The sequence below is a fragment of the Peromyscus eremicus genome, chromosome 1 (assembly GCF_949786415.1).
Source record: "Peromyscus eremicus chromosome 1, PerEre_H2_v1, whole genome shotgun sequence".
In the NCBI taxonomy this organism is placed as follows: Eukaryota; Metazoa; Chordata; class Mammalia; order Rodentia; family Cricetidae; genus Peromyscus; species Peromyscus eremicus.
The window spans coordinates 2637746-2662280 of NC_081416.1; the positions used below are offsets into that span (position 1 = coordinate 2637746).

At 41.3% G+C, this 24535-nt stretch overlaps 1 protein-coding gene across 2 annotated transcripts; it reads right to left on the reverse strand.

The window, feature by feature from the left end:
• Window positions 1-1110: 1110 nt before the first annotated feature.
• Window positions 1111-24511, reverse strand: LOC131904973 (pancreatic triacylglycerol lipase-like). Of its 2 annotated transcripts, none has more exons than XM_059255948.1 (14): window positions 24456-24511; window positions 23767-23896; window positions 23585-23630; window positions 22268-22422; window positions 19288-19410; window positions 18046-18180; window positions 12923-13034; window positions 11335-11454; window positions 11103-11222; window positions 10177-10295; window positions 7226-7355; window positions 6059-6167; window positions 5308-5472; window positions 1111-1233 (listed from the first exon to the last, which is right to left on the reverse strand). In XM_059255948.1, the coding sequence occupies exons 3-14, from the start codon at window positions 23628-23630 to the stop codon at window positions 1170-1172; spliced, it is 1398 nt and encodes a 465-aa protein (XP_059111931.1). In that variant the 5' UTR covers window positions 23767-23896; window positions 24456-24511; the 3' UTR covers window positions 1111-1169. The 2 variants fall into 2 exon arrangements, with proteins under 2 accessions (XP_059111931.1, XP_059111937.1); XM_059255954.1 differs by having other exon boundaries at window positions 23767-23918; window positions 24456-24488.
• Between the last annotated feature and the right edge of the window lie 24 nt (window positions 24512-24535).

Consider the following 24535-nt stretch of genomic DNA (forward strand, 5'->3'; position numbering starts at 1 on the left):
CCCAGGACCCCCTACCTCATCCTGGGACCCCTTGAAGACCCCCCCCCAAGGTAAAATTTTTTCTAAACTTCTTCTGCTTTGCCAGCACCTTGTCAGATCCAGTCACAGAGCTTGAAGCAGTGGAAGACAATGGACAATTCCCAGAGCAGCAGAGGACAATCCACTACGTTAGGACATCTGGCTACCTCAAAAGCCCCTCCCCCTAAAGTTAACCAACACCCACTGAGTCAGCTGGAAGCAGTTTTTATAAGAACAAATAATCTGGAATGTTAGAATTCCTAGCCACTGCTCCCAGCTACATGACCATGTGTGTGCTGTCCAGTAGCCAGGCAAGATACTTAGTCATCCCAGGGCCTTATGTCCTACATAATCAGTGTGGCTGGAGTTTTCTCTCTGGGTCATGTCAAGCCCCGGCAGTCCGACAGCCCATTTATAAAATAAATACGCAGACGCTTATATTGCTTACAAACTGTATGGCCATAGCAGGCTTCTTGTTAATTGTTCTTCTATCTTAAATTAACCCATTTCTATAAATCTATAAGTTGCCACGTGGCTTGTGGCTTACCGATACCTTACATCTTGCTTGTCATGGCGGCGGCTGGCAGGTCTCTCCCTCTGCCTTCCTGTTCCCTCAATTCTCTTCTCTGTTAGTCCCGCCTATACTTCCTGTCTGGCTACTGGCCAATCAGTGTTTTATTTATACAGAGCGATATCCACAGCAATCAGTGCGTTTTGTGATCACATAATTTGCATGCAGCGTGATCATGTAATCTATGCACGTGCGTGGCATAGATACATAAGCCCATATGCGCACCTATAAAAGTGGGTTCCCCTTATTCCTTCCCTCTTCTTCCTACATGGTCATTCCATAGGCCTAAGCACCCCTGTCTGTTCCCTTCCATTAATAAACTCTTAGAGTGGGTTTCGTTGTGCCTCATGGCTTTTCTCGCATGGTAAACAGTGCCGCTTAATAAATTACAACTACCACATGATACGTAAAAAAATGTAACCATAACCTGTAGTCACACCAGCTGAAGATTTGGGATATTAACTACCACGTTAAAAAGTGTCCTCCTGCATAAGGGAACTGAGAACAAAAGACATAACGGATTGCTTCACTGCCAGATTTTATTAGCAGCTACACGTAGTGGCCCCTTGTCAACAGGCTCTTAACATGATGTCAGGGTGAGCAGGACATCCTCCCTCACAGTGCTGGAACTGCAGAAGTTGAACCTGGGGAGAGAAAACACCGAAAGGTCACTTCTTCCTGGCACATAGCTGGGGCCATAGCGTCAGGCATGGAGACCGCTGCCGCTCTCCTTGAGTCTGGTTGAAGTGCACACTCTCAATTGAGGCTGGCCACTGACTTTTGAAGTACTGAATTCTCCCCTCCAAGTTTGTTTTACAGTTGTACAAATAGAAAAAAAGAGACACTACCCTTGGGTGCCCTAAAGATCAGGAAGAGCTCTTCTGTCTGGTCTGTCAAACAGTTACTGCCAACCAAGGCAACTGAGCAAGAGCAGAGAACAGCATGCAACGCAGCCCTGCACAGAGCCCACAAGGTTCGAGGGCAGCTCGCCATTCTTATTCTAATTCAACATTGAACTGCAGTAACTGGATTTCCCTGTAAGCAATACTTGTGACACTTTGGATTTAATTTACTTAATAAAATATATTAGTAGATATAAAGTGCATGGCCTTTAAAAAGTGTTCAGAAAACCCCAATTTTTTTTCTCTTCATTTGCTTCCCATGGTCTGACAGCTTTGCAAATGTCAGGGTAAAGGTTAAGAACTAATATTAATGAAGGCTACGTGAGTAAATATAGATATACTGATGTGTTGTAGTTCAGTCGTATTTAATGGGCTTGCTGCAGTTAAACTTCACTCGAATTTTGGCATTGAACTTGTATGTAGTTATTTGTAAAATGGGGATAACTGTGGGAATTGCCTCAAAGGCAGACGTACTTATTACAATAGCTCTATTGAGCATTGGTTGACCCAGAATAAATTCTGAACATTTAAATGAAGATGTTTCTCCAGTGAATCTGTTACAAAAGCAGAAATGGGGATTATTTAGGGGGAGAAAAGAGACCATGTGCAGGGGGCAGGGAGGATGGTTTAGAAATAAAAACAATATATTTTTTAAAGGGCTGCCAAGATGGCTCAGCAGTTAAGAGCACTCAACTTGCAGGGGACCAGGGTTTGATTTGCAGCACCCATATGGCAGCTCACAGCCATCTGCAATCCCCATTTCAAGAGCTCCAACACAGGTCCAGGCATGCACATGGTGCACAGACATACATGCAACACATAAATAAAATTTAAAAATAATAAAAAAGAAATCTAGAGGTTAGAAGATGACTTGGTGGGTAAAGGCACTTGCTGCTAAGCCTGAGTACCTGAGTTTGAGCTCTGGGACCTACATGGTAGAAGGAGGGAACTAGATGCTGTATATTATCCTTTGGACTCCACGTGCACCATGACACACACGTTTCCCCCCATATAAATATATATATTTACAGTAGGTAATTAGAGTGATCCATGATGCTGTAATGGAAGTATAACAGCCCTGTTCTGGAGCTTTAGACATTAAGAAGGATAATAAAGACTTGAGCCTAAGCCTGTATCACAGCAGACAGTCTGATGAGCATGGGGGCGTAGTGTCTAGCATGAGTGGGCAGTGGATGCCATGGGTACACCAGAGAAGCTGACTGTATGCTGGGATGAAGTGGGGGCAGTGTGAGCTTTCCTTACACTACTCAGGAGAGCATGCAATTTAAAACTATAGATTTTTTAATCTCTGGAATTTCCATTTAATACTTTCAAGTGAGGAAATTCTGTTGGACCTGAGATAGTGTGACTGCATGGCAGGTTGATGTACGCTTGGCTTTTTAGGAAGTCGGCAACCTGACCTCCAAAGTAGTTGTAGCATTTTCATTCAGTGTTTGCTATTACTCTATAATCTTTGCTTTTCTTTCCCTGTTTCCATGTCATACTTTGAAAATTCTTTTGTTCCCTTCCTCCCCAATTTGTTGAATTACTGATTGCTTTAGAATTAAAAGCACACATATTTTTTTAACTTATCATAGTAAATCTCCAAATGATATTATAGCAGTTTACCTACAGGATGATGACCCTCCAAGACTATATTTCCATCTCTCTTTTCCTCCCCTATGTGGCATTGTTAGAATACACTTCACTTATATTATTATTTCTCAATAGTCAATTGCTTTAAAGGAGTTTAAAGAATGCCTAAAATATCATGCATTTTCAAAATAATTTCTTTTTTTAATTTGGTTTTCATGGTTCCTTTCTGTAGATTCATTTCCTACCAGAATAATGTGATTGAAGGTTCTCTATCATTTCCTGTAGTAGTGGCTTGCTGGTGAAGAACTGTCTAAGTGTTGGTAGTTTGGAAAGCATTTCCTTCTCATTGTTGAAATGTATTTGTGTGGGTACAAAGCCTAAGTTAAGTGGTATGTGTCCTACTTAGCATTAACTATCCATTTAGCACAGCCTAGAATTACCTGGGGATAAAAAGGAGTCTCATTTGAGAAATTCTTTATCACGTTGGTCTGTGGACATGTCTATGGAAGAGATTGTCTTGACTGTCTTAATAGAAATTTGAAGGCCTAGCTCTTATGGGCTACACCATTCCTTGGGAAGTTGTCCTGGGCTGTACAAGAAATGTAGTTCCATGTTCCTGCTTGAATTCCTTCCCAGACTGCCCTCAGTGGTGGGCTGTGAGTGGAAGTGTGAGGCAAATAAACTGGTTCTTTCCATAAATTGCTTTAGGTTCCAAGTGTTTCTTCACAGCAACAGGAAAGAAATCAGAATGGAGGTTGCTTCTCTTCAGAACCGTGAAGAGGCTTCTTCTGGGAGGAGCTGGCTGTGGCCTTTGTCTCAGCTTTTCTGTGTGCTGTCTTTCCCTCTGGCTGCTTTTGTGAGCTTCCCCGTTATAACTGGTTGTGAATGATTTGGTTTGGATGAGTGTTAGCTGTGTTCTCTGGATCTGTTGGTTTATAGTTTTTCAATACTTTGCACAATTTTGGAGACATTACTTTTACAAATAGATTTTTCTGTCCCTCTTGTCTATCTGGTCTTCAAAAACAGCTACATCATCTGTCTTGGATTTTCTAGTAGATCATGATACTGTTTGCAGTTTAGAAATGGTTTTCTTTACATCTCATTTTGTGTAGTTCCCATTTTGTCTTTATGAATTTCTTATTCAGTTTCTAAGCTATTCATTGTATTTTAATGTGAGACACTGTATTTTTAATCTGTAGAATTTCTACTTGGCTCTTTTGGCACATCTGCTTTCTTCTAATTTTGTTGAATAAGTGAAATGGAAGTGGGATAACTCCTGAAGTTCTTATATGTTGTCTAACATCAGCGACAGCTCTGACTAGACATCAATTTATTGGTCTCTTCATCTTAAATTATATCACCTGGTTTCTTTGTAAAGTTGTCAATCCTTGAGTTACATTTCCACATGTGACTGTTAAGATGTTCTCTGATGGGTAATTTTATGTCTCTATAAATCTAAGTTTGTTCTGAGATACAATTCAGTTGCTTGGAAAGAATTTGGTCATGTCAAATCCTGCTCAGTCTACGTAACTCATTCCACACCATGAAACAGGATCTTTGCAAGTGTTCTCTCCAATGTCAGCAGAGTGACAGGCATTCACTCTGCCTGGTGGGAACAGGCCATGGTCCCACTGCTGGAGAGAACAGGGCACTGCCTCCTCTAACCCTTCCAAGTGGCTTGTTCCCTGGGCACGACTGGCTTGCTCACACATATGAGGAAGCTTTCTAGACCTTTTTCTAAACTTTCTAGACCATCCTTCCTCTACACCTCTCTATCAGGCTGTGCTTTGACATCTAGTTGCCTTGTACCTTCTGACCCTTAGCAAGCCTGAGGCATATTTCTGTTCCTTGATAAATTAATGAGTTCCCAACAACCTATGTGGGAATTTGGTAAACCCATGAAGTTTAGGGGACAACACACACGTGCGCGCGCGCGCGCACACACACACACACACACACACACACACACACACACACACACACATTAGTCACACACATAGTCTAAGCCTGTATGGTAAAGGAAACATTCTTCTCCCTTCTCTAAGAATCTGTCAAAGTGACATTCCTAATATTTGACACCATCTCATAAAAACACACGAGGCCTTAGGAGGTAGACCTAGCTGGGGCATGTGACTCTGTAGGAGATGTAGCCTCAAAGAAAATGCTAGAGAGAAGAGAATGATGAATTCTCCTTAGCCCTTCTCCTCCCCTGTTTCTTACACTCTGCCATCGTTTCTTTCCACTGTGATCCTCGATGCTCCCGCTTTGGGTAGAGTTGGGTTGATCACGTTGTTATACCAAATAAATTTAACCTTCTGTACATCCCCGACATCCACATCAGAATCAATCTCACTGGTAAGAGTCTTTCCAGGTTGGAGATAGCCCCTGGGGAGTGAAGATGGTAACAACAATAAAATGCAGCACACAGAAACACATGCATAAATAAACACATGTGTGACACATTTGTGCATAAATACACATATGACACGTGTATGTATGAGTTTCTAAAAGCTTACAATGCTTCTTGGGTTAAGTGCATTGGTAGGCATTTGTCTTTCTACTGTATTAAATACATTCCCACATGTATGTTAAGTGGTGGCTTTTGCTGTCTACGATTTTAATTACTTCAAGGACAACTCTAACTTTAATAAAACTGGAATCAAGATTTTACACAATATCTCTCAAGATATCATGCATTCACGACATTACTGTGCCATCTTTCCCCCAGCTTTTTGCAAGGGAAAGAATTATTTACTGCTTACAACTCATGTGTCAGGCATCAGAGTATGCACAAGAGGTTATCAAGATAAAAAAAAAAACAGGAGTAGAATTCTAAAATGTGTTGAGATGTAAATATGAAAAATAGTCCCTCCATGCAATATGTGATGATACCTCCATGTGGTTAGGAAAAGCCAAACTCTTATGTAGTATATTATAACAGTGAAGAAGATTAGAATAATATTCTACTCACTTGAAAATTTCATACTGCTTAGAGTTCCTTCCATTTCCAAACAGGGAGACCAGTACATGTCCTGTGACTTTCTGTCCAGACAGGGTGACAGTCACCTGGTACCTCCAGCCTTCAACAGCAAAATTGTCACAGGATATCAGTTGGAGAGTGAAACCGGATTAATTCAGATCCCATTGCATTAGAATTTTGGAAAATTTATACACAGTGTTAACAAGTCTACTGATGGCATAGTCTCAAGCCTGTCCTATTTAGAGGTTAACCCTGATGAGTGAGAGTTGTGTAGAAACTTCCAAAATTCATACAGTTTGATTTTCAAGTCAAAGGACTAAGACATACATTTTGCTTTCAATTTAGTAATGTGGCAATTCAGTGTTCAGTGTTCTAAGAACTCTACCTTAAAAGGTCATCAGAAAATAGTAGAATGGGTCATTTTGCTTTATTTTTATAGATTACCAAGTTTTAGAGTCCTGCCATGTTTTTGTGTAAGCAAGCTGTATTTTTTCAAATTCTGTAATTCCATTTTGCATTAGCCTTGGAAATAAACCAAGTTAGACAACCAAAAGAAGGTTGCCTTGGTGTAGTCAGTTGTGAACTGTTAGTCTGTGCCTTTAACACTAGCCTGGGCCAAACTGGAGGGAGAATAAATTTTGTCTTCAGTTTTTCTAGGATTGTTAACCCCATTCATACCCATCCTAGTAATTTTCTTCCTCCATCATCCAGAGAAGAAACCAGCCTGTCTTTATACCTCACCATTCCACACCCCATCCCCTGCCCAGCTCCCATGGGTCTACTGTCCTAAATATGTCTCTTCTCTGTCAATTCCAACTGTCCCAGCCATCTTAGAGATCACTTTCTTTTGTTACAAAATCTCAAAATTCTGTTCAACAAAACTTATGACTGAATACAAGAGGATGGAGCAGAGGAAGTCTGCTGAATCCTGCTCCATGATAAAATGTGGAGAAGTTTGTTTTCATTTCATGAGTATCCCAGGTGACATGCCCTACCCTGCTACTCAGACCACATCATTACATTGTGTGGCACTGGGCATTTTACACAGTGTGGAGCTGTGCTTAAATCTTCCACACAGAAATCAATTTCACACATTATCAACGAACATGAGAAAATATCTTATACTTGGAATATAAGGTAAATAAAATATAAACTTACGAGCAAAATTACTGGCATCACCAGTGTTTAGGTAAAATATCTGGCCCACTCTACTTGTTTTCCCAGAATATCTGTCAGCGTAATGACCCATCTGTGGGCACCCTCCACTTGGGCATGGGAAGCACTTGTCCTAGGGAAAGCAAACGATGAATGAGGATGTTCTTTCCTTGATAGTGAACCATCTTGTTACAATGGAAGCATTCTGACTTGCATATATTCATCTTCCCTTTTGCTTCTGTAGCTTAGCCTCTTTATCCTAAGACATCCATTTGTCTAAAGAATTGTTAGAATTTATTCATTCATTCATTCATTCACTCATTCATGTTTGTACAAAAGATACAACCTACAGCCTTGGTTGTTGAACTCAAGATTTGGAGCATGATAAGCAGGAGCTATATCCTCAAAGAGTAGAATTTATTTTGAAAAAGCTGCATAAGCAAGAGTAGGAGGTGACAATCAGTGACTGATAGGAACACTGGACTCCCTTCAGAGGGTGGGAGGCTCAACTTAGTCCTTTCTCAGTTCCCATGGCTTTCACTCAGGATGTGACTGCAAATTCACAACTTAGAACTCCCCCTGACATGTAGAGAAAAATCATAGAGTTAATTGTTAAAGCTTAACCAGGTGTCTGGTGACTGAAGAAGACAGAAGACAATGTCCTCCCCTCCCAGGACAAGAGTTTGTGGTAAAAGAGATGGAGACGGGAGAATAGTCTGTGGAGACACAAGCAGCTCCATCCCCCCCACACTGCCACAGAAGGCATCTCCACAGGAAAGGCTAATGGGGAATTGAATCAAGACAAGATGATGGGGCTGACAGAGGCTAAGGGGAGACTGTACCACTGCGAAGTGGCTGAATGCACTTGGAAGAAAGGTAACAGGAGTGGCCCCATCTTCATCATGTGTTCTGTGAGCCATGCTTTGAACTTGCTGACACACTGAAAGAAAGTTATTTACTGAGAAGCGCATCCTGATTAGACCCAGGGTTTGGCCAAAGTAGGTCCATGTAAGACAGTGAGATATAGAAGCCCATTTATCTTCTCATCATAAACAACCTTGTGACTCAAGTTCCAGGAGGACCCTGGAATCATGCTCCAATGGACCCACTCTGATGTCTCCTGGAGCAGATGTTCTTCAAATCATTATTTGAATATGCAGCAAATAACCCCTCTTCTTTCCCTCCACCCCCTTTCCCCTTTCTATCATCCAAGCCTCTATGGATGGCCCCTGAGGGAATTTATGAAGCCAGAAGAGTAGGCAGGCACTAGACTTCATCTCAAACTGCGGAGAGTGTAACATCAGTAAGACAGACAGGGATATGGCTCAGAGCCCAAAGTCACCAAGAGACCATGTACCAAGGGACTACTGTGTACTATCAGCCACTATCTATATAGAACACACACTTACAAGTCACCACTAGGATGATGTGACCCTGTGGTGATATTTTCTTTGTGCACCCCAATAAAGCTTATGTGAGTGTAGCTGGATAGCGATATCTACAACATGTGAGGATCAGAGGAAAAAGCCAGCCACTATATTAAACATAGAAGTCAGGCAATGGTAGCACACGCCTTTAATCCTAGCATATAGGAGGCAGAGATCCATCTGGATCTCTGTGAGTCCAAGGCCACACTGGGAACAGGGCCAGGCATGGTAACACATGCCTTTAATCCCAGCACTAATCATAAAGGTCTCGAGGTCTGTACAGACAGACAGGAAGTGATGTAGCTGGGCAGAGAGAGGAAGTAAGAGGGCAGGCTTGGAAAGGCATATAGGTGTGGGTATGCAGGAAGTAGGTCTCTTTGGAGGCTGAGGAATTGGTGAGGTGAGGTTGGCTATGACTTGTCGTATTCTTCTGATCTCTCAGTTTTCACCCCAATATCTGGCTCTGGGTTTTTTTTTTTATTAATAAGACTATTTAGCAATTCATCTTATACGACCCTGTACCAACCCCTTAGATGCTAAAGAAGTAGGTTCAAGGCAGAGATATTCATGAGACCAAGACACTATTTTATAAAAGTGCTAAGTGCCCTCTGAAGGGACCTTTGCACCATTGAACCTGCCCCTGCACTAACCAGGTGACACCTGAAGCTTTCACTTTTTTTTGTTCTCTCTTCTCCATCCTTGAGTATCAGAAGCATATTTCTAGTCACTGTATAGTCTTACTATACTTGTGAATTAGAATAGATTTCATTTTTTTTCATAATAACCAACATTTACTAAATAATGATTATTGCCACTTTCGCTTTAGGGAAATTAAAATAAATCATCTCAAATATGTTTAGATTGCCACTATTATTTGCATATACAGATGAAGGAATGTTTTAAAAAAGGAGTGACTGATTTTTCTAGAGCTTTTCAGTTAAACAGTGAGAGCTGAATTTTAATCTCTTCTTCAACCACCAGAGCATACTTCTTGGTAATTTTGACTGCCTTGATGTATTCACTTGAAACTTTATTTATTAAATTACACAGGTTAGAGATATTTATTTGAAAAGGATAGTGTGGGAAGAAAAGTCAGTCTTGTAAGAAACATCCAGGCAAACCAGGCACAGCACATTCTAGAACATAGAAGAGTCTAACCTCGGTGTCAAGATAAGAAGCAAAAAGACTCAAAGTCATATCAGCTATTGTGAGAATTCCCAGAATCTCCACACGGCCACTTTACAATTTAAAAGGTCAGGAGTCAAAGATAATTTTCCATGCTCATCATGTCCTATCAACACAGCTCAGATGTCTGCAGGTTCTTTCCTTCATTTAGGATTACTTCTAAGACAAATGCTTACACCTGCCACATACACAAGTCATTATGTCTTTGAACTGAATTCTCTGAAGCCCTTGAATACTTCGTATTAAGGTGTATCCCCCTATCATAATATGAAAGCACAAACATTCACTGAATGATGTCATGTATAGTGAACCACACAGGTCTCATTGAAATGAGCTACTTACTGAAGTGAAGTCACTGTATGAGGCACAAGGGAACCCAGCGAAGCCCGTTGGGTTGACAATGCTGTCTGCATAATACTTGTAGCTTCTTAAATGATTACAGGCCACAAAGTCACGACTCCCTGTAGAGTCAGACATGATATCAATGACAGATTTTATTTTTCTAAAACTATCACTGTGATGAGGATATAGGGTATGGGATAGACTTCTCTAATGGGTGTGAACTCCTGACAATCACAGTATAAAACTATTTATGAAGTATATTCATGAAACGTGATGTAATCTGAAGTTCAGCACTGCTTAAGATTAAAATAATGAACGTTGTTAAGTGAAATGGAAAAGTAACTAGAGAAGAGAAAAATTGGTCTGTATAGACATAAATGTAGTTTAGTAATATGTTCCCTGAATTAGGTTCTTTAAAAAATGTTTGCATTTTTTATTTATTACTTTTTAAAGTAGGTGTGTGTGTGTGTGTGTGTGTGTGTGTGTGTCTGTGGGTGTGTGTGTCTGTGTGTGTGTGTGTGTATGTGTGTGTGTGTGTGTGTGTGTGTGTGTGTGTGTGTATGTAGATGCATGGAGGTCAGAAGTTATGGATACCCCTGGACCTGGAGTTACAGGTGGTTGTGAGTGTCAGTGGCATGGATGCTGGGAACTGAACTCAGGTCCTCTGCAAGAGCAATATGTATCCTTAACTGTTAAGCCACTCCAGGCCCCTGAATTAGGTTCTTGAAATGTCCACTGATAAACTATATTTCTCAAGGTCCCTGATGCCCCTTTGTCCCTGTGGAAGTCTATATATAAGGGATGTAGTCAGAGACCTCTGTTGTATAAAATTAGAGGCTGTGTGGCATCAGCAAGTTTAACAACATGGAGTAGAGCTGTCTGTTCCCTGGTAAAAAAAAAAATCTTGGTCTCCATGATAATGTTACCTTCCCAGATTCCATCCATGTCAACAATCTGAGAGAGAGCATTCTTCTGGCATCCAGGCATTTCCTCTCCTCCATTTGGGAAGAAATCTAAGTGACCCACAGTTTGGCTCATTCCTAATCCTGAAGAAGTTTTTAAAAGCAAGGAAAGGCTTATGTTACTTATTGATGCCTTAAGACATTCTTACTTGTAAAGTGTGTGCCCAACATCTGGGGTGCAGGTTTTAGGACTCACCCATGTTGGGGATCATAGGGGCAGAATCTGTGTGAATTACATCCACAAACTGGGCATCACTGGGGTCCAATCGGACAACTTCAGGTGTATTCTGAAAGTAAGGTTCAGCTGGATCCAGCCCTAGAGCAAATAAGCTGTGTTGTAAATTATGTTGGTGTTCAGGTGCATCCAGCTTTCTTCAGTAGTTCCAGACCTGAGTACAAACACTTGCTGTAATCCCCAATTACCCATGGGAGAAAGAGACCACATTTTCCACCCACCACTTTCTGAAGAGGAAGCTGCTTCTAGGTTGTTTTCTATTTGTTTGGAAGTGAATTTGCTTCTACTTAAGGATGTCTAGTCCCTGAGAGAATGCTGGTGACTGGCAGCAGAGAAGAGGTTGACCACAAGAGACAGTAGACTATAAAGCTGTTGAGGCTCAGTGTTCCCAACAGACAGTAAACTCACAGAAAAGTAAGACCCCAGAATGTCATAGCTCCTCACTGAGCAATAAGAAAGAATATTCTGGAAGAATGTCTGTTTTCATCAAATTAATTGACAGAAATTTGAAATAACCTCCATCAATCTAATGTAACTAACTTTTTAAAGTGTATAAAAAAGGAGAGGGGCCAGGAGATGGTTCAATGAATAAAATTCTTGCCATATAAGCATGAGTTAGGCTCCCCAATATCCACATAAAAACTAGGAGCAGCACCTCACCTCTGTAACCCCAGCACAGGGGCTATGAAGGCAAGAGGATCCTCAGAGCTCACTGGCCATTCAGTATAGCCAACTGGTGATCACCTCCCTCCAAAAATATGGTAGCATATGCCTTTAATCCCAGCACTCTGGTGACAGAGGCCGGCAGATCTTGGGGTATTCACTGCCAATCTGGTCTATTTAGCAATTTCCAGGCCAATCAGGGATGCATAATGAAACCTTGTCTTATGGGGTGGGGGAGAGAAGACACCAAGTGTATCTTGTCTTTGAACATACGTGGATGATTCCCCCCCCCCTCTCTCTCTCACACACACACACACACACACACACTACACATACATACAAGCTTTAAAAAGAGAAAGAATTGTTGGGTCAACACGTAGAGTAGGAAGGCAGAGAGGAAGTTGGTTGTTCCCTTAGTGTCCATGCCTCAGATCTAGGACAATGTCTTCCTCATATGGTTACCTGAATAGACAGCATGTGCAAAAAGGCCCTCTGAGTACAGGTAGCAGCACCCAGAGGAGACAGGGTGGTTCCCTTCCCTGCAGCCCTGCCTTTGCTGCTGACAAGGCTCAGGGTCATCATGCATCCATATTGAAACAGAATCCAGCAACTACATGTGTTTTAGCAATGGGTTAGACCCCATTGCTGCGCGTGAACCTCACCTTTTGTCCTTGAGTCTCACTTTAGATGCAGTAACGATACATTTTAAAGAGAATACTGTAACCCAAGAGTCAACGTCAAGTACCAAGTCCTCAGGTCTGATCAGACCACCCAAGTGTGACAAGCTAGGTAGGACTCTGCTCCAGATTTCCCTCCTGACCTTCCTTTTGGAGCTCACAGAGACCACATGTGGTCTAATTTTGTAGCTTTTATTGTTGTGACCAACCTGTGATTCGTCCAATGGCCCCATTCAACCTCTTTCCAGCCTCGCCAGCAACATGGGAACCCAGACTGTGGCCGATGAGGTGAACATTGGAGGGGGAGTATCCAAAGTCAGACTGTGGGGGAGGGAAGCAATCAGACGGTCATCAAAACGCCTGCCGCTCTGTGTGTCTCCCTCTGTGTCTGTCTGTCTCCTCCATGTGTGTCTGTCTCTCCTCTGTGTGTCTCTCTCCCTCTCTCTGTCTCTCTCCCTTCTGTGTGTCTCTCCCCTCTGTGTCTGTCTCTCCCTTCTGTGTGTCTCTCCCCTTTGTGTCTGTCTCTCCCTCTCTGTGTGTGTGTCTCTCCCTCTCTCTGTCTCTCTCCCTCTCTCTGTGTCTCTCTCCCTCTCTCTGTGTCTCTCTCCCTCTCTGTGTCTCTCCCTCTCTCTGTGTCTCTCCCTCTCCTCTGTGTCTCTCCCTTTCTCTGTGTCTCTCTCCCTCTCTGTGTCTCTCTCCCTCTCTCTGTGTCTCTCTCCCCTCTGTGTGTGACTGTCTCTCCTCTGTGTCTCTCCCTCTCTCTGTGTCTCTCTCCCTCTCTCTGTGTCTCTCTCCCCTCTGTGTCTCTCCCTCTCTCTGTGTCTCTCCCCTCTCCCGTGTGTGTCTTTCCCCTCCGTATATGTCTCTCTCTCCTGTCTCTGCCTCTGAATTAAAAGGCACACACCCACACCTCTGAATTAAAAGGCACACACCCACACCTGGAAAGCCATGCCTCTTTAGCAGTCATACTTTTGAACTGAGTACATTTTCTATAGACATTTGCTGTGTGATGCCAGTTCTTCTCTGAAGACTTTGGAAATTCATGGGAAAAAAACTGACAAGTTTTTTTAAAAATAGGCTTATGGAGAAACCTTAATATTATATTGGTTTTTTTTTTTTTTAAGAATTTCCAAAATTCCAAAGAGGCTATGGATGGACTCTAGGAACTTATACTTCCACACTAAGCAGGAAACCAAATGGCTTATATGGGCTGAGACTGATGAATTATGACTTTCTTTTGGAAACATTACTGATGCTTTTTATGTTTTGATTTTTCTAATTGAAAAATTTTAATGTTATTTATATCCTATAGCAATTTTGGTAAAATATACTATGTGAACAACAATTAAAATATATTTTCTTTTTGCTAACTGATCCCTCCATGGTTCAGAAACTATTTTGTGTAAATTCTTATTTCTATGGTAATATAGTTATTTGTGTAAGTTCATTAAGAATCTGTTATCTTTGTTACAGGGTACATTTTGTAACAACAGTTATATGACAAAAGCCTTAACCAGAAAACTTATTTGCTGACGTGGTCAGACAACCTGAAGGGACTGAGGTTGGTTTATGGATTCTACAAGAATACCCACTACTTCCTGTAAAAGCTGCCTAGGCATCTTCAATACACATTTCCATTATAGTATTTCTAGCCTCATAGTGAGTCAAAGGCCATGTCCTGGACGTCCCAGGACTTTAAAGTTATGGTGGAGACCTTGAGAAGAGAAGACTTCATTAGGTACGCTTTAGCACTGAATGCTTCACTTGGCTTCCTAGTCTTAAAAGGCTTTTAATGTCTAATATAAGATTTCTCATAAAAAAAATTCCTACAAGGGCCTGAAGTGGTGGCTCAGTGGTTGCTAACACTGGCTGCCCTTCCAGATACCCAGGACAAACACGACAACCCATAACCATCTGTACCTCCTGTCCCATGGGGTCCAACACCCACTTCTGGCCTGTGATGAGACCACATAGCAAGTGGTGCATGGACATAATGCAGGCAAAATATACAACCACACATAAAAAATTCCAGTAAACAGAGTTTAAAGAGTCATTCATTGTTCTCTGTGCATTTGTCAAATAATCAAGCCAAGCACAATGAGACTAATTTTGTTTTGACAACAAATGAGTCTCACTACGATTCTTTGGTAGATAGGGAAAGGCTGCCGAGAAAAAGAAATATATCCTAGATGAAAGGCCTGTAACAGATATTACATTCTAGCCCAGTTTTGGGTGATGTTTTGGTTTGTTTTTAGATTTTATTATTTAGCGCTAAACTAGATTAAATCCTGAATTCTCTAACTTTCTCCTAATATCTGATTGCAAGCTACAAACTAACAGTTACAATTTTCTCCTACTTTTCTGACTTGGGATCATGGAAATCAACAACAGGTGTTTTTCTTGAAGCCTGGAAATGGAAGCTGGGTGGTATTTAAGCTAGAAATCAAATCTGTCGGGTTTCTACTACCCACCCTTGCTTCAACTGGAGTTATTTTGAACTAATACCTAAAAAAATTTTTATCATCTGGCTACCCTTCACATTCAGAAACTAATTTAAATGCTTCTCTTATTATTAACTTTTATTTTTATTTTGTTTCCATGGAAATGCCATTTATTTGCAATCTTTGTGTTGGCACCACACAGAGACCCAATAATAATGGGAGTCTGCCTGTAGCCTCACCTCCCAAGAGAAGCTGGGTTGTATTGCTGAATGGACCTGACTGACCTTAGGGCCAAGAGATCAGTTACATGTAGGAGAGGACATTTGAATTCCTTCTTTTCTCCTTGTGCCAATCTATGCCCCCCCTCCCCAACTTCTTTGCCAATCTCTTTCATAACCTTGAACTCAACTCTCCAAAGAGCTGCCAAGTTGGCCTTTAGTAGCAAAATATTCTGGAAATAAAGCTTCAAATTGAGGGCTCAAAACTGAGCTCTGCTGCCACAGAACCTCTTTGACATAAACGTCTGACTGAGGTCCTGGTTCATGGGGATGGTGTAGATGTTCCTGTGAGAAAGATGTCTTCTTCGTACTAATGTGAGATGGCGCTCATCACCAGGGACCGGAATTCACGCCACAGTGGGTAAGTGTAGACAGGCTAAGATCACTCCACGCCTATCAGCGTCCCTCCTCTCCACACTGGTGCTCCTGGAATTTTCCACCCCTGTCTGAGAGACTTTTGTTCTGACACTTCTTTTTTTTTAATTTTTAATTTTTGGTGTTTCTTTTCTTTTTTTTAATTAAGAAAATTTTTCTATTCATTTTACACACCAAAGATCCCACTCTTCACAAAAATTTTCATACTTTGTTTAAAAATCATGAAAGTTTTTTATTATTTTGCCATCTATTTCAGTCTTTTCTCTTGTGACTCCAAGTACATGCAAAAACTAATAAAAATTACAGATGTTTCTCCCATTAATCTATCTTACTTTAATTTGCTAGACTCAGCCTAAGAAGCCAAATAAGAACTGAGATGGGTAGATTCAGTCTAGAAAAGATGCCCTACAGAAGAGTCTCTTCAGCAGATTTTCAGCTATTGCAGAATTAAAGACAGATCTATACGGAGAGCCTTTCTAAACTGGAATTTTAGACATTCTGCCCTGTCAAAGACTTTTATTTTTAGTTTTCAGACAATCACAATAAAAAATTGAAATGGATTTAGACTACTATTAGTAAAAATTGGTCTGTCTTTTGCTCTATCATGGTAAAAAGAGAACCAGTGAATGAGAGGTGTTACTCAGAGGTGATGAAGGAAGAATTGAACTAGAAATGCAACTATCAAATCAAATTCAAGTTTACCATTTTCTGTTTCAGGTTACCCAGTCAGGTTAGCTTCAAATCTTTGTGCTTCTTTAAAAAATATAGCTAGCTTAATCTTGAGAACAACACTTTCATTTCTAATAACCAACAAAACTAGAACAAATAGGATATGTTAAAATTCACTAGAAACAACCTCCACACTGTTTCTGTAAACTCTCTTAAATCAAAACAATCAAACAAACAAACAAACAACTTTCTGAGAAGTAGGTTTATAGGTGAACCCAAATCTAGATTGCTTTGCATCATTGTCTCAACTAGGTGGAAGGCCAAATCTCAGTACAGGGGTGTCTTCATCAATTGTCATACTTGCTTCAGGGTAGTGGTCTGTGCAAGAATTATTTTTGACATGGCCCCACATCACAGAAATCTAAAGCAAAAATGACAAGTGGGTTATATCAATTTTAAAAGTCTCTCCATGAAGAGACCCACAGAATAAGATAAAATATTTGCAAACTGTGAAATCAACAATAAGATAATATCCAATGCAGAAAAGGTGCTCAAATAATTCAATAGCAAAAAGGGAATGATCTGATTTCATGAATGGGAAATATGCCAAAATAGACATTTCTCAAAAGATATACAGACGGCCAACAGTCATGTGAAAAAGTGTTCAACACCATCAGTCATCAGCAAAAGGCAAATCAAAACCATAGTGAGCTACCTCCTAATTCTAGTAAGAATATCTAGTGGGAGGAAGACCAAAGATACTACATGCTGTCAAGAGTGTGGAGAAACAAAACCCTGCAGTGTACTGAGGGAGACTGACTGCATGGTCACTGTGGAAAGTACCACAAAGAGTTCTCAAAAAGTTAAACAGAGTTATCATATGACCCAACACCCCTACTGTTGAGTGTGGTAAAAGACACCTGCACTCCTAATGTTCATGCAGCATTATTCAAAACAGCCAAGAAATGGAAACGTCCTAAGGGTCCATCAATTGAAATAAATAAATAAACAAAACATGGCATGTATACACAATGGAATAGGACTTGGTCATGACAAGGGTGACACTGTCATTTGCAAGAACATGGATAGACCCATGTCAAGTCAGGCATAGAAAGAAATGTACCACATGATCTCACCAACATGTGGACTAAAAGGAAGTTGATCTTGTAGAAACGGAGGGGTGGAACTGTGATTACGAGAGGCTAGGAAGCATAAAAGTGGAGAGAAATGGGAAATTGTTGATCAATGAGCACTAAGTAGCAAGCAGGTAAGAACCTCTGGGGTAGTATTGCACAGTGAGGTGAGCGTAGACTACAACATGTAAATAAATCTCAAAACCTAGAAATGATAACAGATGACTTCACCTTAGACACATGTATTTATCTTGATTTGAACACAACAAAGCATACATTGCATGGAAACACTGCATGGTACGCATTAAATATGTTCAATTTTTATGTGTCAGCTAAAATATGTTGAAATGTGAAGTGCTCATATCTATAATTTTCTTTGGTAGGAGAGCTGAGAAAGCAATGGGTGTGGGTTTTTAAGTAATCAGGAAGCACTCACCTGAAAGGCCTTAACCAAATATGCAATTTCTGCACCTACGATTTGCACGTTCTGTGTAGCCTGAGTGTATCCAGTTCGAGAGCCGCCTTTCCAGTCCACACAGATGCAGTTTGCACTTTCCACCTGGAAGATGTTCTGATAGGAAAGGCAACAAACAAGAATATAAATAATCCAGGACCTGGATTTGTTACTAACACATTTAAAGACTGGGTAAATTCTCTCATTGACCTGAACAGTATCATGCATATACTTTTTAAATCCAAAAGTTATGACCAGAACACATAGTTGGTAATGGACATAGAATTCTTCCTCAAGTCTAACGCTGACTCCAGACTGAGGCATGGCCCCATGGGAACTGCATTCTTGATATTTCATCTGCAGCAGATGCAGAGATGTTCTTTATTTTAAAAATGTAAATTGCACAGCAAGCTATCTAATTAGTGCATCCCCATGTCTTAGAACTTCACTATGTCTTACTAGAAAGCTCTCAAGGACACTGCCTGTTTCTCTCATTGCTGTGTCCTCAGTGTCTACAAGTCATGGAGCACAGTGAGTGCCCAATAAAAATCAAAAGGATCTCTTATATATGAAGACACAGTAAAGCTATTGGAGCAGGCTTTTCCATACTGGGAGTCAAATCTGGTTTTGGATCAGCATATTGTATTGTACATCACTGGAGTTATTTCACAGGAAAGCACCATCTACCATATGTCTACTGGGGTCTATGAATAACTGAATCAAAAACAATATTCCTTCATTGCTAAGGAAACTTATCCAATTGGTTTTCTCTTTTCAGTGTCCGTTATTACTAGGAACAGAGCCAAAGACAAATGAAAGAAAACAGAATCATAGCCACAAAAACATCAAAAGCAGACACGAAAGCCCTCAAAGTATTCCTAGACATGGCTAGCAGAGGATCTCAGGGCACCTAGTGAAAATTAAAAGAAAAAGTTTGTGTGAATGGAATCCCTTAGCTCTTCATACAAAAATTCAAGGACAGAGAACAAATGGCTTTGTGATCAACTGGGAACCATGTATGTGGCAGCTTCTCCTGTTAAAGCCAAAAATGTCCCTGTATGCATTATCAGATGGTCACTGCCTGGGCCAACCTCACTGTCCTGATTGTCCACCCTTGCCACCCCCTCCTCCCTCTCCCTGTGTTGTGGTAACCAGCACTCTTCTTGGATGCAGGTCCATTTCACATCTTCTGCGACTGCCTCCTTTGGGAGTACCCGCCCTCACCTTGCAGATATTGGACAGCCATCTGTCTTCTCCCTTGTCTGTGAATCCATGAATGACGAAGTGGGTTTTTCTGCTTGTTTTGAAATGGGAGTTCCTGATACTTGAAGCATCTGCAGTGATCACCTGTTTGCCAAAGTATTTCAGGTCAAGTTCTTCTAGTAGGTTACAGATAGGCAGGGACTATTGGGATTTGAGATCCTTGGAAATAAGAATTCTCATATTATAGCTAAACTACTGAACCACCTAAAAGTCGACACTAAAACTGTGCAGCTTTGAGATTATGTAGCCACTATAATATTGGTGGTGAGGCTCTTTGCTGCACATAATGAAAGTGTGTGTGTGTGTGTGTGTGTGTGTATGTGTGTATATGTGGTGTATATACTCACACACATATATGTCATAAATATATATACTCGGGATATATGTACTATATATGTACTATATATAATAATGGGAAATATGAAACAATATGGAAAGATACTAGAGGTAGTAGAACATTTGCAAATGTTTATAACTTTTAAGTTAAATAGACTTTTCCTTGGAAGTCTGTGAAGATGCAGATTTCACTATCTGACTGATCATCCCCAGAAGCCTTGAATATGTATTTTCTACTATGGTGTAAATATCCCTTTCAAAACATGTGATGTTCACTGGTTATTGTGATGGCAGCATGAGGCTGGGCCTTTAGGAGGTAACTGCATAGCTCTTATAAGTGAATTGATGGGATCATTGCAGGTTTGTTTAGTTATTGTGGGAATGAGCTCCTGATAAAAGGATACATCAGCTCCCTCCCACCTCTCTCTCTCTTTCTATCCCTTTCTTCCTCACTCCCTCCCCTTCCCTTTCCTCCCTCCTTCCCTTCCTCCCTCTCCCTTCTATTTTGTGATGCAATGGAAAGACTTTCACTAGATTACACCTTGAATTTTGGACTCCCTAGACTCCAGGATTTCATCCAAATGAATGTATATGTTTTATAATTTATCAAATTAATGATATTATTATACCACTCTGCTTCCCCCTCCAAAAATGACTAAGACAGAAAATTGAACCCAGGAGTGGGGTGGTCATAATAAACACCTAAAAATGTGGGTGCTGCTCTAGTACAGGGTACAGAGTAATTAGTACAGAGAAGCAAACTCAAAATTTTTATCATGAATGGAACATGGAGCAGTATTAGTGAGCACTCTCCAGGATAATATTGGTAAGCACTCTGAAAGAGGGTAATGACTGTGGTGGAGATATGACATTTTTAGAGATTGCTAAAGTGGTTATGATCAGTGTGCTGATAGAAGTGTGGACAAAAAAGTCATTTTCATGAGATATCAAATAGAAATGGAGAGAGAGCAGTGCATTGTAAATGGGAGAAAAGGCCATCTTCATTTTATAGTTACAAAGAACTTAGCTGAATTGTGTTCATGTTTTAGGACTTTATAAAACACAGAACTTAAAAGCAATTGACTATTTGGCAGATGAAATATCAAGGAAGCAAAGTATTCAGGCTTCTACATGGGTACTTTCACTGCATAAGCATATGGAAGAAGAGTAATTTCAAGGTGTAAGTTATAACAAGAAGAGAAGCAAAACAGACAGACTGGGAAAATATGCAGCCCGGGCGTTTAAAAGAGTGAATGGGAGGCTTTAGGAGAGCAGAACAGGCATGTTCCCATGACAGATTTTCCAAAGGATGGTTACGACTTGGGGGCCAGGTGACATTCATTAGGATGATAGGAGAAAGAGCAGGACATTCCCAGGATCTCGGAGGACAAGAGCTCTGCAAGAGGTAGACTTGGACCGTTGTCCACGGCCTTGCTGATATAAGCTGTGTTAAGTCTCAGAGGTCACAAGAGTAGCTCACTTGTGGTTCAAGTGTGACTCAGGCCACCCCTCTAGAGGAAACACTCAGTAAATCTTGTTTATGTGCATGTGATATTCTCCTCAGGCTTGCAGAATGCAAGGGCTGAGAGACATTAACTTTTATCTAGATGTAAGAGACATTTGTGGATAGCCTGGGGACAAAGACAGACTATGATATGAGGTAGAAGCGCACAGAGAACCCCGACTAGGGCAGTGCCTGATGGAGCCCCTGAGCCCTCAGAACTGGCAGCATGTTAACACCAGCCCAGCAGATCTGTAGGTATGAGGCTCAGGCCGATGAGAGGTGCTGTGTAGACTGAGCCCTCTATGCAGTGAGTATGGTTTGGAGCCCAACCCTTACCCTAGAATGTTCTGGAGGTTGTTTTTGAGTTTAATGCTATCCCTGCTCGGTTTGGAGGTGGATAATCTCTCTTTTCTGGGAATCTTTCTTCCATTTGGAACAGAAATGTCTGTCCTATGCCTGTGCCATAAATGTATTTTGGAAGTAGACATCTTGTTTTACTCTCACAGGCTCAGGACTGAAGGACTTGTCAGAGGATGAATCATGCTTGGGTCTTATCTACATCTGGTGTTGATGGGGCTTTGAGCTTTGGGACAGGAGAGAATGAGGGGATGTGTTATGGGGTACTGCAGAGAAAGGGGCATGTCGTGTGTGGAAGGAAGTGGATGTGGGGAAGTTAGGATGGAATTATTGACATGGTTTTAATGTTACCTCTAAAAAAGCTAAAACTTAGTTATCACTGACATGATGTTGAGAATGAGGGCTGTTAACGGGTGGTCAGGTCACCAGGACTCTGCCTCCATGAGTAGGTTATTGCTAGCACTAGAAGAGTGGAGTGGTAACTGCAAGTGTAGGTTCCTCAGGAGACAGTGCTCTGTCTGCCCTCCTCATCTCTTAGACACTTTCCCACCACGTGATGCTCTTTACTATATTGTGATGCAATGTGAAAGCACTCAGCCAGGGGCTTTGAGGGTCTATACCTTTGATCCCAGAGTCCTCTTCTTCTACATCTGTGAGCCAGGGAAACATTAAATTCTAAATCATTTACTGTAGGATTCTCTTATGGAAGCATAAAACACATCTAAATAAAATCTGTTCTCTTACTTGGTAACTGTTGGGGTTCTCATTAGTGTACAGGAGGAAGCGGGTGTTGACAAGAGTTGGAGACCAGGGCAACACTTTGAGAGGTCTTTCCAGAGTTCCTCCATATGGATAATCATCACTAAAGCAGCCGAGTCTATTGTAGCAGACTTCTCGTCCTAAAATCACCCAGTGTGTCAAGGCGTTAGTTTAGTCAGAATGTTAATGGGCTATCAGGCAAAATATGAATTAAATTTCATCCTGTGGCAGACCCAAGCATCCTCCTGCTCACACTCGAAAAACAGCCTAACAGGACAGTGCCTCTGCTGCAGACAGCCTGCTGGTCCTCACTTCTGCCTCAGAGACCATGGTGTTCCCCTCATATCTCTGCCTAGCCCCAGTGAGGGACTCATTTCAACTTCTCCACTCAGTTGTCTGACCACTGATGCCCAGAAGCAGGGGTGCCTTGTGTCCCAGTTCCTGATGGACACTGTTTGTATGTTGGCTCTCAACTACCAAAGGCCGCTATTTGGCTTTATACTTAAGGTGGAGACATGAAGTTCCGTGCAAGAGCCAAACTTTGTGTCTCCATCTCGGCTGAATATGTTTGCGGACTAGCCTGGATCCTGTGATGGGGAAAGCACAGAATATCTGGGATTTAACACAGCTGTAGGCTGGTTTGCTAGTCTAAGAAGGGGGTCTGGAGCAGTATCAGGACCAGATTAGTGACAGAGTAAGCATGACAGCAGCTGTGAGGAATGCATTTCTCTAAATCTTACTCTGTACCTGATGCTGGACAAGATGATTCTTTTATTTTAAGCATCACTGTCATCTTGAGAGAGATTTCATTATCTGTATTTCACAGACCAAGGTACCAAAGCTCAGAAGGGGTAAGGATTATGGATTATTCTCAGGGTCATAGAGTTAGTTAATGAAAAGAGTGTTTGAAACTCTTGCCTTGAATCCAAGTTAGGAGTGTTGGTCTTTGAACATAAACATTAATGTTAAAATTCAAATGTTTATCTAAATATTTTTGAGAAAAAGTTAAAAATGAATATATTACACATTAATGCTCATCTGATTTATTTGTGTGCTTACAATTCACTTCAACAGGCCATGGGGGTTTTGTCTTACTTCATCAAACTCACTTGACTCCTCATCCTCATCAAGGCTTGAGCCCAACTGTCACGGTCTTCTGGGAAGAAGCACACAGCAAGCCTCTCCCATCTCCACACACATCTTTTTTTTCTTTTTTTTAATTGAGAATTTTTTAAAAATCCATTTTACATACCAATCACAGATCCCCCTCTTCCCTCCTCCTGCCTCTTCATCCTTTCTTACCAGCTACGGCTCCCAGCAGTACTGCAAATGTCCACAGCAGCAGCATCTGCACAGAAGGAAAAGCAGGGCTGAGTCTGAGGAACTCGGGTTTCGAAGGATTGACATAATCCCGTTCTCTCAGACTTGGGGGGGAAATGGGTGCAATCTGACTAATTAGTCTCAAAATCGTGTTTCTGACTCACCGTGGCGGGTCCGTCAGGTTCCACGGACAGCGAGGGAACACTGAGATGTCCTTTTATAGGAGAGCCGTATCTTTCCACGCAGTGTCATGGAAACGTGGCATGAGAAGAGACAGGTTCCAAGTACATATTTCTAATTTTAATCACAGATAAGCCTAGGTTGGTAGAGTAGGTTGTGTTCCAAGGTGTTCGTGGGAAGACAAGAAAGTGCTAGATATGGAATGTTCTCGACAGTGTACTCATGTACTGCCCAGAACCACCGTCTTTTAAAAAAGAATTAATTATATTTAAAAATTAGCTTACTACTTTATTTACATTTGAGCTTTGGTTTGACAGCCCCCGCTCTTCCACGCCTCCCATTCCTGCGCCCCATCTCACTCCCGTTTCCAACTTCTCCTTTAGTGTGTGTTTCTGTCTCTCCACCTCTCACCCTCAGAACATCTTTAACTTTTACAAAAGCTCCATTCTAGATTTGTGGTCTCATTTGCATCACTGCCTTCTGGACACACAGATCTAACCACAGGAATTTAGGTTCTGCCATGGTAAAGAACGGACAGTATTTGTGTTTTTACTGTGGGGAAGGCTCTCATCCCCCTTCTTAGTTAACGGTTTAATGTACAGGATTGAGTGTGTGGCCAATTGCCACACATTTGAATAGCAACTTGAACCAGCACACGTGGCTTTTCTGTTACCTTTTCCTCCTCTCAAACACTGAAGAGAGGCCATCTTCAGAGGGCATGTTCTCTCTAGAAAAGAAAGCCATGACTTCTGT

What these genes read in the sequence shown, in the direction of transcription:
- LOC131904973 (XM_059255948.1), bottom strand. Translation starts at nt 23,630, where the DNA reads ATGCTGCTGCTGTGGACATTTGCAGTACTGCTGGGAGCCGTAGCTG. An exon ending in AGAACCCCAACAGTTACCAA is followed by an intron (nt 19,411 to 22,267) that starts GTAAGAGAACAG and finishes TTTGGCAAACAG; the next exon opens with GTGATCACTGCAGATGCTTC. An exon ending in CATGGATGGAATCTGGGAAG is followed by an intron (nt 10,296 to 11,102) that starts GTAACATTATCA and finishes CTGACTCTACAG; the next exon opens with GGAGTCGTGACTTTGTGGCC.